The sequence below is a fragment of the Epinephelus fuscoguttatus genome, linkage group LG3, assembly GCF_011397635.1.
Source record: "Epinephelus fuscoguttatus linkage group LG3, E.fuscoguttatus.final_Chr_v1".
NCBI lineage: Eukaryota > Metazoa > Chordata > Actinopteri > Perciformes > Serranidae > Epinephelus > Epinephelus fuscoguttatus.
This window is the reverse complement of record NC_064754.1, coordinates 30,568,890-30,587,600: the sequence shown is the minus strand read 5'-3', so window position 1 is coordinate 30,587,600 and position 18,711 is coordinate 30,568,890. Positions and strand designations below refer to the sequence as shown.

Genomic DNA, 18,711 nt, shown 5'->3' with positions numbered 1-18,711 from the left:
AACAGACAGGCGTCCGTGGTAACGAGCGCGCGCATGTCCGTATGTGAACACATTCTGGAGTTGTACTGAAGTAGGCTAATGCTGAAGCTCAACAAGTATTACAGTGGTTTTATAATATATATATATTTTATTTTGGTTTTCGTTTGTTGTTTTTAACTATTAACACTGTTTTATAATTTATAATGGGTCACTCATAGCTGTATTTCAGCTGGGAAACACTTGCTAAGATAAAGCTAATGTTAGGTTTTTTCCTTTTTTCATTGAACTAAATGTATTCACAAAACACATGCAGTGAAGGAGCACAGTTTCAAATATTATTAATGGTAATAAGAAAACATGTGCAAATAAAAATAAATATAACTACAAATAAATATATTAACTAACTAACTGAAAACAACATAATGAATTGGATGAAATTTTTAAACGAACAACACTTAAACCATGGTTTAAAGGTCCAGTGTGTATGATACATATTATTATTATATTGGCAGAGATGGAATATGATATAATAAGTATGTTTTCTTTAGTGAACTATCACCTGAATTTAAGAATTGTTCTATTTTCTTTACCTTGGGGCGTCACAATCTACACAGGACATGGCACCTTGTTCATAGAATCCAACATGTTTCTACATTAGCTTAGAACGGAAAAACCAAACACAGTGCCTTTATATATGGGCCATTTGTGTTTTCACACCAGCCACTGTAGTTAGCAGCCCCTCCGAGACGAGCAGCATCGTTAAGACACTGATTTTTTTTAATGTTTACTGCCTCTCTGGGTCAGTTTGTTTTGAAGAGGGAAAAACTCCCTTTGTAAAAACCTCCTGAATGTCTGGATCAGAAAAAAAGGTGAGCACACAGCAGCGAGTGCTTGTCACAGACAGGCCTAACAATGATGGACAAACACTTATTTGTAATGTGCAACTGCTTTCTTCAGTGTATGTACCAGTTTAAATCACTTGATCTGTTTGTTTTGGAGAAGCAGAGACCACTGCGGATAATTCAGCTCCTGCTAAAAACCTTTCTAAACAGGAGGAGATTCAGCAGGCTCTAATCTGCTGTTCTTACCACTAGATGCTACTGAATCCTCCAAAATCTGCTCCTTTAAGTAAAGTGAATTACTGTATAAACCAGCAGCTTATATCACTTTTACCTGGAGCTTCTTGCAGTAAGAAAGCTGCAGTGTTGAGGCATCAGTTGTCAAAGTGTTTTTCAGATGGTCAAATAGCATTTTACACCCCCCTCTTACACCTACAATTTTCTGCTAGATATTTTTGTAATTTTTTAAATCTGATGGTCACAACCAGTTTATGCAGCGATTCCCCAGGTGTGTGGTGATAAGAAAGTAGCAGGGTTTGAACTTCTCTCTCTTAATTTGGACAACCAAACTAGTTTGTGTAAACATGCTCTGCCTTTATATTTTGCCCGAATACTTTGGGAATTAGTCTAAGCCCCAGCCTCGGCCTCACCTTTAGCCTCACAAGTTGAAAGGCCAGTGCCAAGGCCAGTGTCTGTCTGCAGCTTAACAGAAGCCAGCTGCAATTTTGGCTTCTTACTTTACCCTTTGACAGCTAGGTGCATAAGCCTCTATAACAGACACTGGCACCAGCTTTTACCTGCAACTACCGCCAGTTCCAGCAGCTTCTCGTAGCCAGCCAGTGCAGATCCAGCTTTCATGGTCTCCTATTTACAGCCATGCACGCACAGCCTTTGCCAGCAAGCAGCAACCACAGCGTTCTCATAGAGGTGAGTAGTGTTCATTTTCAAGCTCAGCCTCCACATGCTACTTCGAGATATGATAATAATACCACCCGCCACCTAAGATGTCTGTGCCAGCTACATCCCCATCTTTTGACCACAGCTTCCAGGAGCCAGCTGGTGTTCCTGCTTCTGCCCACTACCTCTGACAGCCATCTGCAACCCCAGCATCCGACTTCAGCCCATGACAGCTAGTTGCATCAGCTGTCACCTACAGCCTCTCGGCACCCAGTGTTCTACCTGGAGTCTGAGCCAGCTGCATACCAAACTTCCATTTACAGCCTCTCACAGCCCTACGAATTTGAGATGCAATGACTTGAATATAGCACAGGTTACTTTTAAAACACTCCCACATGCAGCGAGGAATTTTGGAACAGCTGCTCCATAGCTATTTTTGATGGATAGAGCTATGAGGTGAATTGGCTCATGATTCAACACACTGCATGGAGGAGAGACATCGTGCACGTCTCCACTTGGCTCATAAACCAGCCAAACTCCATATACTTGGTATAAATGATGCAGCAATTTTGTTAACGAAAATAACGAAATATGACGTGTAGAAACAATTCCATACTGTGTGTGATAAGAGAAATACCAAAAATTAATTTTCTAATGTTTTATAGATATGCTTTTAGGAGTTGTGATTACATGGGCATCAGTTTTTAGCGTCCTCTGGAAACCTTGCTTTTCAAAATGTGCTTGTGTTTTATTTACTTGCAGCTTTTTCTATAAGTGACATGTGCTATCGATGTGGTGTTCACTGTGTTGCTGCATCTCTCTGAAGTGACCGATGCCTACAGTACAGTGGATCCATTAGGTCCATTAGTGTACCATAAGGACAGGAGCCCGAAGAAAGAACAGTTCAATGACCAGACAGTACTTAACAGAAAATATGCACCAATGTATTAGCCACTTTGTGCGAATCACATTACAGACATTCATGTTACGCTGCCATTAAACAGTGACAGTGCTATCATCATAAGAGCATCTTAAAAGGAAAGTACCATTTTCACATTTGGGTTATTTACATGATTAAAACTCAGTTATATAGCATTGATACATAAAAATCCCGTGATGGTAATATTTTCACTGTACAATATCTGAGCATACACTTGTACACAAAAGCAAATTATATAGTTGAGTCTCACAGCAAGAGGAAATGGTCCCGGCATGAACATGGTGACTGTTCTTTGAGTTGTGTTTTAACTGGATAAAATGTCCTGGAATGAAGCCAGTGTTGCTCGGGAGATGAAAACCGCATCCCTCCAGTCAAGTAGGAAGCTGCCTCAGAGTTCAATTGCCAGCAGCTGCTGACTAGAAATCTGTCTCGCTTTGGAGCCAAACTTTGCTGCGTCACTAATAAAAAACAGTATACATGCGTTTGAATCTGTTCCAGGTTAATTCACAGTGATGCATGACTAAATGTTTCTCTATATTCGATGGGAATTTAAAATGTAAAGGGATCTTCAACACAACAATATAATGAGATGTTGCCATACATCTCAAATAAAGTGTATATATAATGATTAGGAGCCTTATGAGATCCAAAGTAACTTTTGGGAAACATGAGTGAAAATGCACCAAAACGGACTGAGAACAAAGTCCAACCTCAAGGTCCATTTTGTAGCTGTTCCAGAGCTTTCCATTGTACCACATGGTCTTCCTCTGCAGATCAAGTTTCCCCAGTTTTCATGGAATTGTAGATGTTTATATTTTCTGAGCACTTCAGATGAGAATGAACTCAACACTAAAACTGGTATTTCTCCTCTATGTGTATATCAAAATTCTAGAAAACACTCAAAGTACAATTAAATTTTGACAAAATACATTACCTTTAAACTGCGCTTTTACATGCATCTCAAATATCACAATGCCCAGACATGATAAAGTGCAAAATCACAACCTCCAACAGTAAACCTTATATACTGCATTATAGGCATTACAGTATTAAATGGCTTTTTATGATATGCTTATTAAAAACTACTCATCCATGAGCTGTCGACTCATTTAAGCTTCTTCTTTCTGAATCATCAGCTGATCCTTCAGAACTCTGCAGAGGCTTTGTTAAATGCATGACAATTGTCAATTCACGCAGTGAAATGTGCCAAACTGTCCAGTAGCACTGATAATAGGATGGAGATATGGAGAGAAAAACACTATGAGTCCTTTGGGTCTTTCCAGCATGTAACACAGAGGCCAAGCAAGCTATGTGGGTGTATGCAGGTAATTTACATTAACGATCTAAAGCTTTTTTTTTTGTCCTTTTTGTTGGGGCTTAACACCTGATAGAAAAAGAAGGAAAGCGTAGTTTGATGAACTGGCATCAGTAACAGCATCGATTTAGAGCTGCTTACACAAAACGTTTACTTCACTTCATTCATGTCGTCCTTTAATCTTCACTCTCTCGTGTAATACCACGTTGAACACTAGTCTTTGATATTGACTTTATATACGCTATAATAACATTAACCCTCCTTATACATTCCTTGTCAGTGTATATATATATATATATACATATTACAGTTAAGACTATCTGTGCTGTCTATCAAAATAATGCACCATAAATACCCTGGCTTTATGACAAAATCTCCTGAACTGTGGAAGCTGCGTCACTTTCTCTTCCCTCTCCTGTGATTTCATGTCCAGTCTGCTGATAAAGAGGCAATCCAGAAAACTTAAGCATAAATACTACAGTGTTAGGATTGGTTCTTAAAATGTAAAATTCATACATGTGTGCAGAAACATAAAACACATTAAACTTTTTTTTAAGCCCCCATCAACTCCATTCTGTGTGATATGTGACGCTTTTAATATCTTCTTCTTTTTCTTAGGCAACGGGAAATTCTACGAGTACACACCAGTGTATCCTCTTCAAGTCTCGTCCCATTTTACCACAACCGTCTTCCAGTGTAGTTAACTGGGGCCGTGGGCATCTACAAGGGAGACACAAACAAGTAGTGAAAAAGTGCAGTACTCCTGTGGTTGGCTGGTTGGCTGGTAAATGAGTTTCTACCATACTTACTGTTCCACCGTTCATGACCAGAGCCATCTCAGTAGGTTGGTAGACGTGACCTCTAAAGGCGATGCCAGGGCGGACACTCCCGTGGCTGCCGTGGTATGTTCCACTTCGGAGAGCTGACCGGGCAAGGAACACACACACCCAGACATACACGTTACAGGTGTTTAACAAATATTAGATCATGATGATTCCAGTTTCAAGAAATGAGAGATGACTGTACAACTGACTGATACAAAGCAGACATGCATGAAACTCAGGGTTTGACGTATAATTTTTTCCAACCACTTGATAGCTCCCTTTACACTCATAGCAAACCCACAAAGGTGATTTTAATTATTACAGTTGATTAGACCTCTTGTCAGGTACTGTGTGGGTGTCTACAGACTATGGCTGCCGTTGAATCGTCTTTTTAAGCCCTAACTGAGTAAAATGACCTTGAAATATCTAAGTGGCAGCCATACTAACAGCGTGTTGAATTCTCTAAATGCTAGCGAGAGGTGCTTCAATTCCTCCTTCCTTGTATCTTTTACCGTAAGGTACACTGGACTGTCCTTTATGAAAAGAAAGGAGATAATGGTGTCCCACAATGCCTCACGGCAACATTTAAAGCAGTGCATCCTTTGGCTGTTGCTTATTAAGCACCTTGCCAATGAAGTAATATTTTTCACCATGTTGTCCATATTCTATAGTCTGCATGGAACAACACATAAAGCACACACAGGGCTAAGTATCTAAGATGCACTTTTGGTAGCCCATCTTCAAAGCATTGTAGTTTCACCTCTGCAGACCACATCAATAACATCTACCATCACATATCTACATAGCCTAGTGTCAGTACGAATTCTTCTTAAGAGTTTTCCTTGACCTTGTGACGTTTTTCATCTTTAGTACAAAAGATATTAAAACAATTTGAAGCTAAAAGCCTGTTGATATGAATTAATTACAACTCCCAATGTGCATTTTGGCAAGAAATATCCAATAACCTAGCTAAAAACATCGACACTCACTGCTAATGGCATGTAGAAACTCAAGTCAAAAAAACAAGCTGCAGCTAAGATCAGTTCACTTTATAATTTTTGGCCAGTTTTGGATTAATTCAGAATTCAACTTGAATTTGCAGGTATTGCTATTTGCATTGATTCCTGTCTTTGACTGGCTTTTTCTCCATGGCAGTGGAGACTGACACACATTGGGACAAAACACTTTTCTCAGACAAGAAGTTGAAATAAGTACAATAGGTAGCCATAACATGAACCTATGACTGTATACACCCAGAAGAGTCCCATGTTTCTATGTTAAAGCAGCTGTGCGGAACTTTTCGTTTTCGTTGATTATAGCGCCCCTTTGGTCGAAGCGGTATGACACCCACAGCCTGGTGTCGTAAAATTCCGACTGCAACGTTAGGTCAGTCCATGTAATTAGTGGAAACAGCAAAATTACTCAGTAAATTCTCCTGTCGTGTTTCTGTTCTGATCTAATCTAATCTGTTGTGTATTTTGAGCTACTAAGGCTACCGTAGTAGTGTGAGCCTCAAGTTATTCTGGGTAATGGAGTAACCGTTGTTGTGCTACTGGAAACAATGAGAAGCAGCCGTGTGCGTTCGGTGTAAGGAGGAATAAACAGTTAACAAGTCATCTGCTGAGTCCGCATTATTATGTGAAAAGAATATTCCGACGATTTGGGAGTTATGCCCTTTCTCTATCATTTTCATATTGAGACAACATGATGGATATCTTGGCGCTTGTAGGGGGTCAGTACATCTTGCGCGGAGGGATGCACCGGTGAGCAACAGCTGCAGCTGGCTCTGGGACAGGTACGCTAAGTCACATGGTAAAAGCAAAAAAAGAGACGACACAGACGATATTACTCACTCGACTGAAAGCTGTCCATCAGCTCCTGCAGGCCTGGGCGTTTTTTCCAGTTCATCTTAGGAACATGAAAAAAAGTTTCAGTCACGCCAGGATGTGTGATTGCTGCAAAGTTTTCACTCCTTGTGATGCACTCTCTGCGGCGGTTTTCTTCCTGATGATATATCTCCCCAACGATGGTAGCACCCAGTCCCATTCTGTGCAGCAAAATGGGAGCGGAGGATTCAGCTTCTCCTCTCGCCCGCTCAGCATCCAACACATGGAGTTCCTCATCTGTGTACTCCGGCTCAAACAGGTATGGCTCTGGGTCTGTGTCCGCTACAATAAACTCTTCAAAATCGCGTTCAAAGTCGTCCATTGTAGCTACTATAGTCTGGAGATATGGCTAGGCTAAATAAACAGCTGAGTTTTGTTTACAAGCTACGTCTGTGCCGGCTCACCGGTGTATCCCTCCGCGGATCACTGTGCATGACGTACTGACCCCCTATAAGCGCAATGCTAACCACTGAGACCCAGCCACTGGACGTACAGACACAAAAAAGATATCGATCATGTTGTCTCAATATGAAAATGATAGAGAAAGGGCATACCTCCCAAATCGTCGGAGTATTCTTTTATGTGAAGATACACAGTGAAGACATAACATAATCCTAACACAGTAAAGCTGTTACCTGCAGCCTTCGCTTGCAAAGCTAATGCTACATTAGGTCAGTCCAAGTAATTAGTGGAAACATGCTAACATGCTAACGTTACACACAAATTAGTAGTAAAGTAAGACCTGTTCATAAATGTTCTGGTGTGGCTCTGAATTTCTTATAAACTGAGGACAACTGCCTGCTGTATATTTGTGTTCATGGTCACAGTCACAGATAATTTTAGATGATGCTCCTTCGTTATCTGCCATGACATCAAAAGTACAACCAAGTCCTCATAGATACATCTTTGGTAAAACTGTTAGGTGTTATGTGTTGAGCAATGCCCGTTGCGTACTGCTTACTCGAAGAACACTGTAAACATGACTCCTTCTTCTGTGGTTTAATCACTGCGGGCGAGCAGAATCACTTCCGCCTCGGGTGCTGTATTCTGGTTTGCTGACTTCCGCTGTGTGTCCGACCCGAGCAAGGCTATGCTAAATAGCCATATAGAGAAAGGCTTTTTTGTCGCTGTTGGGTTTAAATAAATATGCGGATCTTCAAGGGGGGTGATACGAACTAGGGACAGTTTTATTAATGGTAAAAAGTTCCACACAGCTGCTTTAAAGGTCTAGTGTGTAGGGATAGGTGGCATTTAGTGTTGAGTTGCCAGAACTAAAACTTCTCCAGTGTGCCAAGTGTGTAAAAGAAGTACAGTGGCTAATGAGAAAATGTGAATGGTCCTATTTAGAGCCAGTGTTTGGTTTGTTCACTCTGGGCTACTGTAGAAACAACATGGTGTTTAATTTCATTATAATCTAATGAAAACATAGTTATAATTAATATATATAATTTCTTCCAATATATGCCCCCCAAACACACTGGCCCCTTTAAATAACACTGATTAGATTGTTGAAAGAAAAAATTTAAATGGTAAAACAAAATGGGGAAAAAGCGGAAACAGTGGCCCATCCAAAGTCGCATCCCTATTCCCAGCTGTGTTGTCATGTGACTGTAATTTTCACATTGAATTTGAATTGTCGCATTGTTAGCATAAAGTACAAGCTATGGACATCACATTTTTCATTCCATTTTGGGAATATTTTAGGGCATCATTTAGCAAATACATTTTACACTCAGAGTTTGCACATACGAATAAATTGGCACACAGTAAAAATAGTGCACTATTTAGTGAACAGGAAGTGATTTTGGACACAACTTATGTTGCTTTTGCTGAGCAGCAGCCACTGTGGCCACCAGTGGGAATTACAGCATATTGACATTGAATTTTCTTTTATTTTTCAATATAGGAGTAAAGCAAGACAATTACATGTCTTCCAATGAGGTTCAGTTTGTTAAACCCAGTTCAATTTTTACATGCTAATATTGCTAAAACACAAAATATATACGTATATATAATGTTTGCTAACATTAGCTAGCATAAATTACTCCAAAACTCACATTGAGTGTGTTAAATTGAGCACTGGTGTGTTGTACTGCCTATTAATTCAACTTGGCTTGTGGAAGACTGTGTTATTTCTTCCTTCAAATATCTCACTTTAAAGGAAAAATCCACTTTTTCTCTTTTTTTCATAGTTCTGGCCATCCATCCTATCCTATCCTATCCTATCTGATCCGTTCCTATTTGTTCCTTTCCTATCCTATCCGTTCCTATTCGTTCCTATTCTATCTGTTCCTATCCGTTCCTATCCTACCCGATCCGTTCCTATTTGTTCCTATCCTATCCTATCCGATCCGTTCCTATTTGTTCCTATCCTATCCTATCCTATCCTATCCGTTCCTATCTGTTCCTATCCTATCCTATCCGATCCGTTCCTATTTGTTCCTATCCTATCCTATCCATTCCGTTCCGTTCCGTTCCATTCCATTCCATTCCGTTCCTATCCTATCCTATCCTATCCTATCCTATCCTATCCTATCCTATCCTATCCATTCCGTTCCGTTCCGTTCCGTTCCATTCCATTCCGTTCCTATCCTATCCTATCTGTTTCTATCCTGTCCTATCCTATCCTATCTGTTCCTATCCTATCCTATCCTATCCATTCCGTTCCGTTCCATTCCATTCCGTTCCTATCCTATCCTATCTGTTCCTATCCTGTCCTATCCTATCCTATCTGTTCCTATCCTGTCCTATCCTATCCTATCCTATCTGTTCCTATCCTGTCCTATCCTATCCTATCCTATCCTATCCTATCCTATCTGTTCCTATCCTGTCCTATCCTATCCTGTCCTATCCTATGTCAAAGATGACAGAGACAAGGATTTTACTGACCACTTTCCTCTCGGTATGACCCTGCTAGTGTGCAAACTGTACTGTTGTCCTGTTCTTTGCAGCACAGCTTTCTTTCTTCTGTCAGGCATAAATTGGCCAACCAGTATCATCAGTCTCCTTTAGTATGTTTTCTTGCAAGACATTCTCTGACTCCGTCCTGCCGCTGCCTCCACTCTTTGTTTATCCTGGTTCATCTTGGTTTAGCGCTTCATCTGTGCATCTGGCTTCAAATAAATGTGGAGAGCAACCAAAGTGAAATGACTCATACATTTTCCTATAAGCCTGTAGGATAATCAGGCATTTCATGAGGTTTAATTGGATTTTGGATTGCGCACCGTAGCTAAAATTGAGATGGATTTTGTTGTAAACAAACCTACAGTAATGTGATCGTGTTGCAGTATGAACAGTATATGATTAATGTAAATAGTCCAGTGGATGAAAGTTTATTTATCTAACATATTTATTAATTGATGTATGAATATGAGTATGAATTGAATATATGTTAAAGGTGCAGTATGTAGTTCTGGAGAAAGATAGTTGATTGGTTAATCTCATCCCAGGTCGTCATACACTGATGCTTTGGGTTGGTGGTCCGGTCCAACTACCAACTCAAGGTTGTCAGTATTCAACAAGAAGGATCTCCAGCGGGTAGTGAGGGCAGCTGAGCATGTTACTGGATCACCATTGCCCTCACTCACAGACATTTACAAAGATCATTCACACCCTGGACATTCTCTGTTTTCTCCTCTGCCCTCTGGGAGAAGATACAGGACAATAAAAACCAAAACAAATAGACTGAGAAACAGCTTCTACCCACGAGCTGTTACTGCCATCACCCCTGATATCCCAAGACTGACACACTGAATTGTGATATCTTAAATGTGACGTGTACTGAACTGAGAATTGCACTGAACTGTCTGCACGAGTTGCACTTTTGATCTCTATGAATGTATGTATGATGTTTGCTGCTGCAATACTGGAGTTGACAAACTGTTTTTCATTGGGTTTTTTTTGGAGCAATGACAATAAATTTCTATTCTATTCTATTCGATGACCTGGGAATGAGACTCAGCAGTAAACTATCTTTCTCCAGAACTGCATACTGAACCATTAAATTAATTACTTAACCAAGTTACTTTAATCTAATTTAAATGTTCTAATCCATTCTAGTTCATTTTCATGCTCCTATGAACTGATGAATATCTAATTCACTCTCAATCACTATAGACAGACTGAGTATGAATCTATGAGACATGATGTCATTATCACTTTTAGCCTAGGAGCTAAAAGCTCAGTCTGAAGTTGCTCAAGAAAAGCTCTTAAGAGGTAACAATAAGATAAGACACTTTGTGAATTCAGCTCTTGGTCAGTATTGAAATCCATTGTAATTGACATAAATTCAGCTGACTAGAGCCAAATCTATCTCCTTTCAGTCTCAGAAGATAGCTGTGATTGTAATATTGTATTATTTAAGAATGTCATGCTCCATGAAAGTTTTTTACTTTTGTTGTATACTCCTTTTTCATTCCTCGGTATGACATTGAATGCAGAAAACATTAAGTCATTGTCGGTTTTTGGAGAGAAATCAAGGCAACATCCATTTCTGTTGCAAGTTGCCAGGCAACAGTGTTCTCCTGACCTCATGACTTACCATTAGAACATGCCAAACATTTTATACTCAACCTAAAATGTTGAAAGTACAACCTCATGAGAGCGATTTGACCCAGGCTGAAAAAATGTTTTTCCTTTGAAACAGATTATTAAGCTTTGTTACACCAACATGCACAGAGACACACAGAGACACATAGAGACACTTTACATAAGCCTACTTGAGCCGTGCTCCTCCATAGAAAAGGACTGGTTCTCAGGGAAGGGTCGGTGAGAGTGTGCTGGAAGGTCATCTCCAAAATGTGGAGGAGGGGATGTGTGACTGGTGTCGAAGAAGTCTTGCGTGTTTGTTTGCGGAGGGTTGCGGAGAATCAGGTGCGCCTCTGGAATGGCGTGGAACAGCAGCAGGATCCAGCCCTGAATGACCAGGGCCACCGCCAGTGCAGGCTCATCCAACACCTTTACATCCTTCTTTCCTCCTCCTGACCTGTCCCCTTTCCCCTTTCCCCTCAGTGCCTGGCTGCCATAAAGATAAAACCCTAGCCAGGCCACCCATAGCAATGCTGATGCCAAACTGGAAAGGAAGACCCAGATGGCATTACACTTCCATCTCCGTTTTTCACTCTCTCCTTCCCTATCTTCGTCATTACCACCTGTTCCCTCTACCCCCAGCTCTCCTCCACACAACACCACCCCCAGAGAGAGCCCCATGGCTATGAGGAGCAGCCCCAGGGTGTAGCTGCATGTCAGAGCAAAGTCTAAAGGCGGATATTCGCAGGCCGGGTGACCCTCCCTAACTACAGTCAGCAAGACCCATTCGGCAGAGATGATCCCCTGAACCAAGGCCAAGGCCAGACCCAGCGCTGCCAGGGAGCTGCCCGATGGGCTCGTTTTGCCAGCCACCAGCCTCCTGAGCCTCACACCCTGCACTAGCAAGCTGGAGAAGCAAAGGGCGAAAAGGGGCCCCCAGAACGCCCTGCGGACCACACACAGCGCCTGGTTCTTCCCCACCAGGAAAGCAAGAGAAATAGAGAAGAGCCCCAGGAGCGTGCCCAGGAGCAGGAGAAGAGGCCCCATGCCGGAGCGCCTGGCGGGGTCACCAATGGAGCGCAGCTTGACTAGCAGGAGCACAGCGAGGACCAGAGAAGCGAGGCCGCCGCTGCAGGCCACGGCCTCCAGGACCACACCCCAAACTGACTCCAGGTCACACAGCACTCTGTATGGAGGGTCCACATCCACACTGCATCCCCGAGGAGGAGGAGAGGGGTGGGATGAGCCATAGCCAATCAGTGACAGGAGGCAGATGATGATAGGGCTGACGGCCATCTTAGAGACACACAGACAGAAAACATGTAGTGATAGAGAGAAAGGTACAGAGAGATAAACAAGAGGGAGAAAGATCCAGAGCGGAGGGAGGCAGGAAGGTGAATGTACTGTACATGCTCATACTGCATCTCCATGAGTCACAATATACAGTAAAAAAACAGCAGTCAATATATATTAAGATCCAATAAGACTGTTATATATCAGAGATTAATGTTTTTCTCCCTCACACACAAACACGCACTCATACACTCACAGCACAGAATAGAACTGCTTTTAGCACTGGGCAATGGTTTCCATGGGAACGGGAAACAGCGTGGGCTGACTACATTGCACACTGGGCTTTTGAGAAGTCGAGTTTCTGTACCCAAAAGCACAGAGAAATGCACGAGTATGTGTGCACGCGTGCGCGCACGCACTCACACACACATACGCACAATGTTTGTACTTACTTGTGAGGACCCTCATTGACATAATGTATTTCCCAAGCATTAACTTGAGCTTTATTTAAACCTTTACTCTAATACCGACTTTAATCAATATATAAAAAATGTCCTCACTGTCAAGGACTGAAACTCAACTTGGTCCTAACAAGGATAGACGTATCACAGCACACACAAATACACACACATATGTACGAAATACCACAGCATTAAACTGATCTCAAACCTAAATTGTAATAATTACGCACTCACCTCAGATCAATTCTTGACTTGAAATCTTGATTATTGACAGTGAAGGGACATCATTATTTTCCAGTCTGCATCCCTTCAACTAGTTCAAGTATTATTTTATAATCCCAGTTAATGAAATCCTTGAGGCAGCAGAAACAAAAAGGTTTCCATTTTGTCTCCTATGTCGCTCTCTGCGCTGACAGCTCCCACTGTTTTAAAGTACAAAATAACACACTTTGTGAGACCAATAATGTCCTGCTGCTGCAGTGACACGTCCAGCTGCTCCGAGAAGAATCCACAATTATGATGCATGCCTTGATACTTCACACACCCACACTGTCAAATATATCTTCTGTCTCTCTTTCACTCTTCTCTCGCGCTCCCTCTGTCCTCCTCTCTCAATTCATTCTGTCTGCATGTCTGTTTTTCTCTCTCCCTGCTTCACGCTGAATCTGCGGAGGTGTCAACAGAGACGCAATCCCAGCCTTACTTCTGCTCACCCACACATGGGGAGTATGATTTGCTGATGCACCTGTCTAAACAGGAAGAAGATAGGAAATAAGTACAGTACATAAACACGGTAATTCACAGCCAAGCCAGTATTAGTCACCCGTTTGCACATCTCGGTGTTATTTCCTGCCTACAGGCACCCACGTCTTCCTTATACCACTTATACAATTCTTCCTCACACCCAGAGCTGGAGATTCATCTTCTTGGATCACCAGATTGGACCAAAACAAATGGAGGTCTCTTCAGCAGTAAGATGTCCATTGGCGGTGTGTGTTGCAGTGTGAAGACAGAGGCAGAGGGGCAGATGGTCAATCTAAACAGGTGAGCCCTGTGGCCACGTGGCCGTCCTAGTAGAGAGTGTTACATAATAGCCTTGAAGACATGACTCAGCCAAGTCTTCCTTTAGAGAGGAGTAATCTCCTCCCGTGGAGATGGGAAACCATGATAGCAACCATTGTACTAGCTAATTAAGTCAGTTTGGATCAGTGTGATGGAGATTGATGTTGACAGCCACGAGTGAGCTCAGTGACATATAGAGGCCAACCACAGGAGAAGCCAAAGCTGGTCTGTGGTACACAAATAAACTCTCAGACTGACAGATGTAAGGAGAAGACTGCACACCTACATCCTGCTGTGAAAGGAAAGACAGTCTAATCCAGATAGTGACAGGGTTTTGGTTGGTGACAGCAGACGAACAGAGTGATGAATGGGATTTACAAAACAGTCCATTACCCTCCATTCGCCAGGCTAGTTGTCTCTTTCTATTTACAGTCTTTGTGCTAAGCTAAGCTAACAGTTGGCAGTAGGTATTTAGCATACAAACTCTTGGCTCTGTTTTCAGGCTTTAGAAATTGTAGCCTGTGATGGGAGACTTTGGCCAATCACAAGTCAGTTTAGAGAGAGGGCGTTCCTACTGAAAATACAGATGCACATCCCTTCGGTAAAAACCTGATTCAATGGTGGAGAACCCTGCAGAGCAAGGTGCTGTTTCAGCAGCGGTAACAAATCTGTCCACACTGCAAAGCAACCCAAAAAAACAGGAGACAGACGTATCAAAAGGAGAGTCTCAAAGAGTCTGACAATAAAACAAAACACGTGTCAAGATCAACAAAGTTTCAGCGACGTAAAGAAAATGCTGCTGATAGTTTAGTCTACCCCAACCTGGAGTCAAAAGCTCACAGCTGTGGCTTCAAGTTCACATTTATGTAACTAACATTAACCAGAGCCTCAAATTCTAGTGTATCCTACGCCTCATTCCCCGCCAAGACCCAGTGCTATTGCTGACCACCAGTCTGCTGCGACACCCAGTGCAGGGAGGTTCACACTGGCCAAATTTAATCTGCTACCTGCTGACAAAAGGTTCGTCTTCCACGTTGCTGCCTGCACTCATCCCAGTGAAGCAATCCACAGCAACGGGGAGTGAGGCGGAGGGACCATGGGGTAGCTCACAAGCTAAATCTTGTCTCATTTATAGTGTGTTAAACAGACAGACAAACAGAGAGAGAGAGATAAGCAAGGATGAAGTGAAACAAGATTAAATAAATAGATGTATAGGAAACACTGTTAGTGTATATAGTACATGCATATGCCTGTGGTCGTCTGGTGGGAGAGGCTTAAGCCAGAGAGGGAAGAGCTGCGGGAGGAGGGTGTATTTCCAGTTACTTCCATATTTTTTAATCTATTGTTTGCCTTTTCCAGATTTCTGCCTACTGAATCTTAAGTCGAGAAACCAAGGGCAGATGAAATGAAAATGAAAACCATCATGAGTTAAAGCCCAAGTCACCATTTTCACCATTTTCTATCACACAACCCAATATCAGATGGAGGTCAAAAGATCCAAGGTTTTTTATTTGCTCTGGGTCTGAGCACACCTTTCGAGTTGCCTTAAGAGATAACTGAATGTCTGCTAGCTTCTCACACACATTACTCTGATATTCCTGTCGCCCTCTGGTATTAATAAAGAAGAACATTAAAGTTAGAATCTCAAAGATTTTCATTTAAGTACAGGTGAAGTCACTATTTATCACTGAATGAGTTAACATGATGGTGATTAAACCTTTGGCCCACTGATAAAAGTTGTTGCATTTGCAGTATTACAAACTGGGTGTTGAGGGCAACATTCCCAGGGAAACTCACAAGCAGTGCATAGTCATTAATAATTCACTCTCATGCACACAGAAACATACACACACACACACAGTGTCTGTGGTAGTCTGACCCACAGGATGCATGCCATTGGCATGGCATGGAATTCTCCTTCCCCTCCACGATCTGCCTGTTACTGTTTTCAAAATCCCGTCACTATGTGAAACTAGTCTCGAATAGCCAAATCTATCTTCACACTTTATTTTAGCGCTTTTCGAGAGGCAACAACAACCTCCAAGCTAACAACCTACACACTAAAAGATCTTTTAATGTTTTATGGAGTGTTTACACTGCAGGGTATTAGTCACTTTAATGCCAGGGCTCGCCACCCACATGCAAATGTTCCACCAAAACAAGTCCCCCTTGATACTATTTTGTTAAGATACTGTTGCAGCATCTGGGCTTAGGGCCACCCATCACAATTTTGATTGGTAAAAAGAAATACAGACAACTCGGAGTGTTTTTTGGAATTATGGTGGGTTCAGCCAGTGCTTTCTCCAACACTGGCACAGTGTGAGATAGGTCTGGCTATGTGATACTAATGCTGTGGTAACACTTTCATCTCACCAGCTGCAGGGCTCATAAACGAGCTGATATAGATAAATTCACCAGCCTGGTTTTAAGCCTTTAAGTCTCAGTCTGCCAACAAACTAACTGCAATTACTGCTTATTGCCACAGGTGCCGCCAAAGAGAAAGAAACAGAAACCTTTAAGTTTGTGACCTTATATACGAGTCACTGTCTTCAGAAAGTTTGGGAGACCTCTCGACTCAGCTGGAGTTTGATGTGTGTTTTGTCATTGCGTCCTCTAACAGAGACAAAAGAAGGTAGAGGTTGGAGACAACAGGGACGAGCAGTGTTAACTAACTCAGGACATCAGCCCTAATCTGTGTAATCCAGTGGTTACTATGGTCACAGTCTAATAGGACCTTGTTAAGTATGGCCCATCCCATAATCCCATCCTTATCCCACCTCAGGTCTCTCCTATCAATTGTCATTAAAGACACGTGCTTGTCCAGTCGGTTCATGTCCTTTTGGCATGGTGCAGTGGTCTTTTCACCACCAGTGGAGACCAAGTATAAAACACTGCACTTCATATTGAACAGGAGGTGCCAAGTGAAAGTGGTAATGTGTGAGACTAGAGACTGCAGCTCAGTCTGTTGGCTCTATCTGCTGTCTGCATGGAGAACTGCAGCAAGCTCCAGTCTGAGGTCTCATTTACGCGGCATCTATCAGTTTTGTCTTCAGTCATGTAGACACTGACGAAACAAACAGCACAGACAGAATCACCATTTTACTTCGGCATGTTCAAACAGATAAATAGTCTAACACTTGGGTTGCAACTTTTCCCCCCAACTTCCTGTTCTATTTTTTTCAGAATAAAAGTCTGTTTAATGGGGAGTGACCCAAGCGGCAGCGGGCTGGAATGAAGCCAGAGAAGTGCCAAAATGTACATTTCTTCTAATGGCCACTTGAGGCTGGCTCCAAAAGAGAGTCAATCCCCATAGACACCCATGTTAAAATGCCCAACTTTACGGTTACAGAGAGGTGACAGTTTTGGTCATCAAATGTTCCCATTCATTACAACTGTACAGGGATGAATTTTTATATACTCACCTGTTTACACTTTATTAAGGTTTAAAGTTACACATATTTAAGGGCAGGGCCGTTTTGAGTGACAAGCTGGCTGCAAGGTGCCACCACAGTCTATGAGTCACATCTGTCCCTCACTCTTTCACAGCTCCACCCTCTCATCCAAATATGGTCACTTCTGGCTCCAAAAGTCGTCCGAGATGCCGAATTTGAAGCTTCAAAACAGGAGTCCACAAACAAAAGGGTGCCGTCATGGTAGCTTTGTTCATTATTGTATACAGTCTATGAACTGCCACCACCCCGATGACTCAAAGACATTCTGATCCTGCGGCAAATTTAAAAAGTATATCCTTCCTTCTTCCAGAGTATTCCATGTCAAAACATCTGATGTGAAAAAAGTTTTCTCTGTGATAATGATCACATCTTTTATCGGAAGTATTATTTTAACTAACGATTTGGCCTCTTTGTCACATGCTGACGTTATTATTTCATCATCATTCAACTTTAAAGTCTTTTTTTTTTGCTGACACATCTTTTTGTTATCAAAGCTCACATATGCAGACAGATATATTTAGGCTTTATTATTTCAAGAAAAATATGTATAACTTTAAAAGTAACACTTTTTTAAAATGTATTGCTTACAAGTATATAACAACTTTAAGTTGTAAAATCAATAAGAAAAAGGAATCAATTATTTCATGGTATAAGCAGCAAGTTGGTTATTATTGCAATAAAAGGTTTTCAGTTGTTAATAGAATGAGTGTCATTAATAAACCATTGTGATAATGTTAATAAACAACCAATTAATGTTAGCTCATGGTCCACAAATTAAGTAATTTTGTTCAAGTTTTAACATTTAGTCTCCAATAAAAACATAATTTTACCTCAACATATCAAAGAGCTGTTTCAATATCAATCAATATGTTTCAATTTCAATAAAAACATTCAACATAGATCATTATAATAGCTTTATATAAAAACTTAAGATTAAATGAAAAGTTGAATAATTTGACTTTATTCAGAGTCTTTTAAAAAAAAAAAATTGAACTCAACTTGAATTTTATGTAAGTGCAATAAGACTCATGGCATATTTACCATCCTACATTGTTGCTTGAATTTAAAACTCAGGTTTATTGTAAGACAGCATCACTCAGGTCAAGAAAGTTTAAGATTGTGATCAATTTTTCACCTTTTACATATTTTAAATAAATCGATAGGAGAAAAGAAGAAATCACAGCTCTTAGGTGATCTTCTACACATATGTACACTACAGAGTAACGCACCTACAAC

The 18,711-nt window shown here is 41.3% G+C and overlaps 1 protein-coding gene across 1 annotated transcript; it reads right to left on the bottom strand.

Moving 5' to 3' along the window:
• Window positions 1-2,658: 2,658 nt before the first annotated feature.
• Window positions 2,659-13,948, bottom strand: gprc5bb (G protein-coupled receptor, class C, group 5, member Bb). Its single transcript, XM_049572734.1, has 4 exons — window positions 13,196-13,948; window positions 11,399-12,503; window positions 4,780-4,892; window positions 2,659-4,690 (listed from the first exon to the last, which is right to left on the bottom strand). Exons 2-4 carry the CDS (start codon window positions 12,501-12,503, stop codon window positions 4,646-4,648), a joined length of 1,263 nt encoding a protein of 420 aa, XP_049428691.1. The 5' UTR covers window positions 13,196-13,948; the 3' UTR covers window positions 2,659-4,645.
• Window positions 13,949-18,711: the final 4,763 nt, after the last annotated feature.

Bases quoted from the DNA above. Each gene is read 5' to 3' on its own strand.
- gprc5bb (XM_049572734.1), bottom strand. From the start codon at position 12,503: ATGGCCGTCAGCCCTATCATCATCTGCCTCCTGTCACTGATTGGCTAT. The intron at 4,893-11,398 runs GTAGGCTTATGT...TTGCCCGGTCAG, and splicing joins TATGGAGGAGCACGGCTCAA to CTCTCCGAAGTGGAACATAC. The intron at 4,691-4,779 runs GTAAGTATGGTA...TCTCCCTTGTAG, and splicing joins TGGTCATGAACGGTGGAACA to ATGCCCACGGCCCCAGTTAA.